Source organism: Pinus tabuliformis, chromosome 5_2 (assembly GCF_031772625.1).
Source record: "Pinus tabuliformis cultivar Carrire ecotype Pingquan chromosome 5_2, CPIR1, whole genome shotgun sequence".
Classification (NCBI taxonomy): Eukaryota; Viridiplantae; Streptophyta; class Pinopsida; order Pinales; family Pinaceae; genus Pinus; species Pinus tabuliformis.
This window is the reverse complement of record NC_142306.1, coordinates 376,573,585-376,580,409: the sequence shown is the minus strand read 5'-3', so window position 1 is coordinate 376,580,409 and position 6,825 is coordinate 376,573,585. Positions and strand designations below refer to the sequence as shown.

The 6,825-nt window shown below is 36.0% G+C and overlaps 1 protein-coding gene across 1 annotated transcript; it reads left to right on the top strand.

Annotated features, from left to right (window-relative positions):
- The first annotated feature begins 2,361 nt into the window (after nt 1-2,361).
- Nucleotides 2,362-2,889, top strand: LOC149159031 (scopoletin glucosyltransferase-like). Its single transcript, XM_089434163.1, has one exon. The coding sequence runs from the start codon at nt 2,362-2,364 to the stop codon at nt 2,887-2,889; it is 528 nt and encodes a 175-aa protein (XP_089290289.1).
- The last annotated feature ends 3,936 nt before the right edge of the window (nt 2,890-6,825 follow it).

The window sequence follows — 6,825 nt, the reverse complement described above, 5'->3', positions numbered from 1 at the left end:
GGCCCTATAATGGTCAGCCTCTTTGTCAGGCCCTGCTTCATGACTTCTATCTAGCTTTCATCTAAGGTGGAATTACACTCACCATTTCTGCAAAATGTGGAGTGTGCTTCTGCCCAAACAATTTTGGATCCTCAGAAATGCACATTCTAAATTATATGCGTCCTTTAATTTCCTCTTTTCTAGATAACCTGGCTCTATAGTTTGGAGTTCTAATGATAGAAAGAGCTCCCCGAAAGGAAGCTCTTTTATTTATGGGCGTTGAAGACATTTCAAAACATGGACATAGGTATGAAGCTTCTTTGAAAGACAATATGAAATAAATGACCCGAGATTCCTGTAAAATGTAAAGAAAATTCAAACAAAGAGCGAATAGGGACCCATGGATGTGCCATTTCAAAACTTCTCAATTACATCATCAGGGCTGGCTGCCCCACACTCAGTCTAAGTAAGCTGCCCAATTTTCTCAGCCATAGTCATCCGAGAAAGAAAATCCTCAACTCTTTCTTCAATGGATTGGCCATGGTCCATTTAATTGTTTAGCCTTGTGAATTTAATTGGAAATATGTTATTGCACTTTCCAAAATTTTCAAATTTTAGTGCAAACTATATCTTTCTAACAAAGTTTGGAGATGCATTCTAATGAATCTTGATATCTCAGTGAAAACAATAAATTTATGTATCATTTACTAGCAGCATATGCAAAACAAACGATACAATTAATTCAATCATGATTTTGGGTTTTAACTGAGGGAGTGGCATAAGGCACATTTATCTTATTTCGATTCAACAAAATTATAGAAGAAATTTGATTTATACTCTCAAAAATAACTAAGATGGAATGAGATGATTAATGCAGAATGTGTTAATTACTTTCATTTTTAATGTAGTTTGTATATAATGTGTTAATTGTATAGTTTGCATGTAAAATTTACCTAAAAGATTAAAATGTAAAAATTAGTGTGATAATTATTAATATATTAAAGATCTTTGATTTTGTGTATATTTATTCTTTTATTCTCAAGGAAGTGGCTGTAGCATTGTTTTCATCCTTTGTTCATCAAGTTGGTTGTTTCTTGAATAGTGTCAAATATTGCAGGTGGTGGAGGTTCGAAGGACAGACTCACGATTGCCCCAAAAACTCTGGGTTTTTATCTTTTTAAGTAGTTGTTTATTCGAATTAGAATTTTGATATGGTAAAAAATGCAAAATTAAATTTAAAAAAAAAAACATATTTAAAGTGTTTTATTGTTTTATTTATTCTATTTATAGGCAATTGTCTCCAATCTAAGATTATAATTTTTCTCAAAAAACTAATTATTCTCTACATCAATCAAATTAACTTGAATGAAATCATTCCATTCGTGATGGTCAAAATTATGAATTAATATATATAGAATCTCATGTATTAATTTATTTATTTTTATTGCTTTTATTTAAAATGGAATTTTAATGTAATTGAAAGGTAAATTTTTAATTTCTTCAAGAGAAAAGGTTCTTGAGGGAAACATATAGATCCAAATTCCAAATTCCAACCCCTGCTCCCGCCTTTTTAAGCATACGATTTACTTATTCGATGAAATATTCTCATACCTTCTAGTTATTTTGTGAAGTTCTGGGCAAGGAGGGCTTAGGGCTTTAAACATAGTAGATCATATTGTAGGCTCTCGGATTTTGGGGAAGAATGGCCCATAACGAAGAGAAGGCGCAGTCAGAACCCGAACCTTGGTGAACACTGCCTCCCAGACCTCAACGACGAGATCAACAAGCTGATTAGGGAAAAGGAGCACTGGGAAGCTCAAATCGTAGAGCTTGGCGGCCCTAATTATGCCAAAGTAGGGGCCCAGATGATAGACTTGGAAGGAAACTAGGTGGATGTGCATAGTTTTGTCAGTGCTACCATTTTGCACTAGCCGCAAGACGGGTTTAACTCGGGCTTCACTATATCCCTGTTATTATATCAATTGTGGCATCAGATTGATTATGGAAGAAAGCAAACCACATGTGGTGGCCGTTCCATTCATGGTGCAAGGCCATCTCATTCCATTCATGGAACTGGCAAAGCTTCTGGCTTCACAGGGCCTCGCCGTTTTATATATAACGACTCCCGGGAATGCCAAATGGCTCTAGCCTCAGGTCCAGGGATCGAATCTAGACATCTGGATGGTGTCTCTACTGATGCCTTCCATCGAGGGACTGCCTTCGAAAATTCAAAGCTCCGACAATGTTCCCCATGATGTCTTCCATAAACTGGTCACTTTGTCCCACAAGTTAGCCGACCCTTTGGAAGAATGGTTGGAGCAGCAACTGAATACCAAGGAGGTGCCCCATTACTTTCCCCCAATCTCAAGCATCATCGGCGACATGACTATAGGATGGATTCACTACTCGAGCCACAAGTTCGGGATTCCCATCGTGGTTTTATGCACGGCCGGGGCATTTGCCTGGTCCATCATGCACTCCGTCTTCAACTACATGCCACAGAAGAGCGTGGAGGGAGACGACGAATTTTTTGACGTTCCTGAACTGAACTTCGACCTCAAGCTGCGAAAACTGGACATGAACCCGGCACAGCGGGATCCCGATTCTTTTCCCATGTGGGATTTTCTGACAGAGAACATTAACAACAATATGGACGGTTGGGTTATCTTCATTAATACATTTTCTAAACTTGATTCCTGGGGTATCGGTCACATCAGAATCTTGACAAGGAAACATGTGTGGAGCATAGGTCCCATACTCGCTCCCACTGTTTTCGACGATACAGTGATCGACCCAAGAATTATTAACGACCGAGGAAAGGCGACGGATATCGATGAGGAGGAATGCTTGCGGTGGCTGGGTTCTCGGGGCTGCGAAATTCCTAGCCGTCCTCAAAGAGCTATTCAATAAAACCCCGAGGCAAAGAAGAGGAGGTCTACATATGATATTTACAAGTGAAACTATGCAAGTTATTATGGCTACAAGGATGACGAGGACGGATCTTGGAGAAAGTCAAGCAACACGCAGAGGAGGAGATGTGGGCCAAGGTACTAAGAGAGTGGCAGAGGATTGAGTTAGTCAAGAGGGAGTCCAGGTTAATGGTGAAGAGTGGGGAGGTCACTGCCGTTAAGATGGTTCTGTTCAAGGAAGAGGAGGATGTGGCGAAATAAATTGGAGAGCAGGAGAAGGGAAACCAACAATAGAGAGAGCGAGAGTTTGTTGCCCATGTGCCCCTACCAGATGAGGAAGAGATTGAGCGCATGGTTATGGAGAAGAAGAAACAGGAGCTTCTTAGTAAATAAATGAGTGAGGATCTTCTGCAGGAGCAGTTCCATGCCAAGGAAATGCTTGATATTCAACAACAAGGTATCCTGTTGAAGCTTATGGATCTTCAGTTGTTTTTTTTTCAAATGACCTTCTCTTTTTCCATGAGCTTTTCCTTTTCCATGAGGGTTGGGTTGTCAATGCTCCCATGAGGGTGGTGAAGAATTTGTGCATTTCATGTTTCAGAAAAAAAGGACGATGTTGAGTGTATATCTTTGGTGACTTTGGCAGAATAGTTTTCCTTAGACCTAACACCTAAGTGAAAAGAATCTATTTTATACCCTAAAGCATGTTTTGAACAATTTTCACCATTCATCTCATCTTTGAGAATAGTCAGCACACAATTTACATAATAATTATTTGATAACCTGTTCAAAATTTGAACGATTCCATCCCAAGTGCATTGGTTTAAACTTAGTGTTAGATTAGTTGTGATCATCAGGTATATATCAATATAGTGTTTTATTAGTTTTGTACTCTTAGTTGCCTTGAGTATAGTCTATCTGCTAGTGAATTGTGTCTCTTATTTGAAAGGTTAAATTTCACATGTGATGTTTCTTTTTGTATTTAGACATTGTCACTCATGTAGTATTATGATCTGAAACAAAAGTTTTCACACTACACAATATTCCACCATTAGTAAGTTTTAATCTCTCATGATTTTATTTCTCATCATGGTTCTCTACTCTTGGCTTATATTATTTGTTGTTATAGCTTGAATATCTGATGATGTTATTAGCTAAATTGAAGTCATCAAATCTTTTGTGAACTTGGTTGTTTTGTGTCATTCTCAAATGGTAAATATGAGTATTGAATGGTAAATATGAGTATGAAAGCTAAATAGTTGACATGCTTTAATTCAGATTTTATTTTATTTTTTTACAATATAAGAATCAAGTTATAATTTATAAATATATATAGTAGGATTTCACACCCTGTATGTCTCTTTGGACATTAATATAATAATTGTATCTTATCTTTGCTCGGGTTGTGTTGCATGCATTTTTCCAAAGAAATATATGCAAGTCTTTTTCATGTGTCATGGCCTTAGTAGCCCCTATGATGGACTTTTGCTCGACCACCCTATTTTTCCCTGGGTTGTAAAGAGCTGCAACTCTCTCTTGATTCCTTCCTTCTTGCAAAAACCCTTGAACTCCTTGGAGGTATACTCTCTCACATTGTCCAATCTCAAGACTTTGATATTCATACTTGTGTGGCTTTCAATCAGAGCTCTGAACTCCTGAAACCTGCTAAACACCTCATCCTTGATCTTTAACAAGTAGACCCAAGTCTTACGAGAAGAATCGTCAGTAAAGGAAAGACAATACATGCATCGTGTTATTATCACTAGTAACTACTGACTTCAGTCCAAAAAAATTATACACTGGAGCTCAAGTTTTGATGACAACTATCCAAGGGTGGGGTAAAGGTGTGCAGTCAAAATATATATATCTCTATGTTTCATAACAACCTGTAGATTAATTTTCCTCTCTTATCATGATGGTTCAACTTTGATTGGAAAATTGAATCCGAAAGGCACATCTATTAGTGAAGTATTAAGTGTTCTTGAGGGTGATCAAGATGGTCTGTTAAGGTCTGTCGGGCTACATCATTGGAAGGAGTTTCTTGATGGCAATGGTTTCTTTTGTCTTCCTATTTATTTTAAAGTCAAACTCTCCACTCACTGTGTCTCTTTGTCCTATGGATCTATTTGCACAACTTCTATGATTGTCTAGAAATTCATCTTCTCCATGGATTGGGCACTGCAAAATACAGGTCTCTCTCTAAGGACAACAATATTTCTATTCCTTTACATGATGATGGTAGTTCGAAGATATTCTTATTTAGAATGGGCAGTCTAACTTGAGGAGGATTGGATTTACTAATACATGATTGCAGTATTAATTCAGAGTAGGTGAAAAATCTAGGTCATGGTATCCTCAACAATACATCAAATGCTAGGATCAACCCAGAATTTACACTGGATTTCTTTGGAAATTCAACCTGCATTACTACAAATATTAAGCTTGGAGGTGATGTTCTTCGAAACAATGATTTATGTGTTAAGCTAAATTGAGCATAAGAATAAGGCTTCTTAGAGAGACCCGACCCTACTGGATTTAAGGTTTATGCACTTTTTCTTCAATCATATATATATATATATATATATATATATATATATATATATATATATATATATATATATATATATATATATATATATAGATATATATATATATATATATATATATATATATATATATATATATATATATATATATATATAATTACATCACATTTTTCCTTCTTCTAATGTAGCCCATGTTTTTCCATTGAAGAGCAAGTTCTTTAATGTTATTGTAGGATGAATGAAAGTAGTTGTGAAATTAAACACATGAGAATATTTTGATAAAGAGTTATGGATACATGTGTTGATATATCTATAATTGCATATTTTCAAATAACTGTGTTTAATTCCAATCCAAACATTGTAATGGTAGGTTTCCATGTTAATGTGGGAAATACATCATGAAGTCAAAGGAAAATGGATGCTTTACAGTTTGTCTCTACATTTGGACTTGTAGAAAAATTTCAATTTGTGCCTTTGTTGAAGGCATATCTCGAGCATCACAAGAAATAGAAGAAAAGGAAGAGATCATGTTGGGTCACTAGTATGTTTATTCTAATTGGTGTGGTTCATGCTCCCTTATTAGTATAAACTATCAAAATATTAACTTGTCATTAGACATATTCTTTGAACACTTCCATGTCTTATTGTAGAATTCAACAACCTCAAAAGAAATTCATTCATTGAACAATGTAATAAAGTGCATTGAAGTGCACAAACTTGAATCATAGATGCCTACCAAAGATCTTGAAAAATGTGTGGTTCATTTATAGAAAGACATGGAAGAGAGGAAAAGATCTACAAAATCCATTAGGACTGAGACTAAACGGGCTCGTCTTAACAATGATAATGGTGGTGGTGGTGTTGGTGGTGCTAGTGTTGTTGCTGGTTCATTGTTCTTTAAACCTTCCCCTCCCAATGCCTTTGCCCTTCCCAATTCTTCTTCGCTTCTCCCTAAAACTACCCCTCCTAGTACCTTTTCCCTTTCCAATTCTTCTTTGTTTCTCCCTACTAAACCTACCCATCCTAGTGCTTTTGCCCCTTCAAATTTTTCTGACTTACAACATCTTGTATAAAATTGAGTGGATTTGGTAAATGAACGAGGCATATGCAGTTTTTTTTTAAATATTGTTTTATTTTACTGCATGGAATCTTGTATAATCCTCCTATGATGTTTTGAAGTGTATTTTAGTAACCCTTCTCTCTTGTTTATGCATATGCTCGTGTTTATCTTGTGTTAGTTTGTGCATGTAAAAAACATGAAAATAAATTGGTATTAGAAGTTGAGGTGCCATGTTTTCTAAGAACTTGATTCTTTACAACAATGATTGTAATGTAATAGGTTAATTGGAGTACAAATCATCGCAAAAATTATTATGAGAGGGATATACCAG

What these genes read in the sequence shown, in the direction of transcription:
- LOC149159031 (XM_089434163.1), top strand. Translation starts at nt 2,362, where the DNA reads ATGACTATAGGATGGATTCACTACTCGAGCCACAAGTTCGGGATTCCC.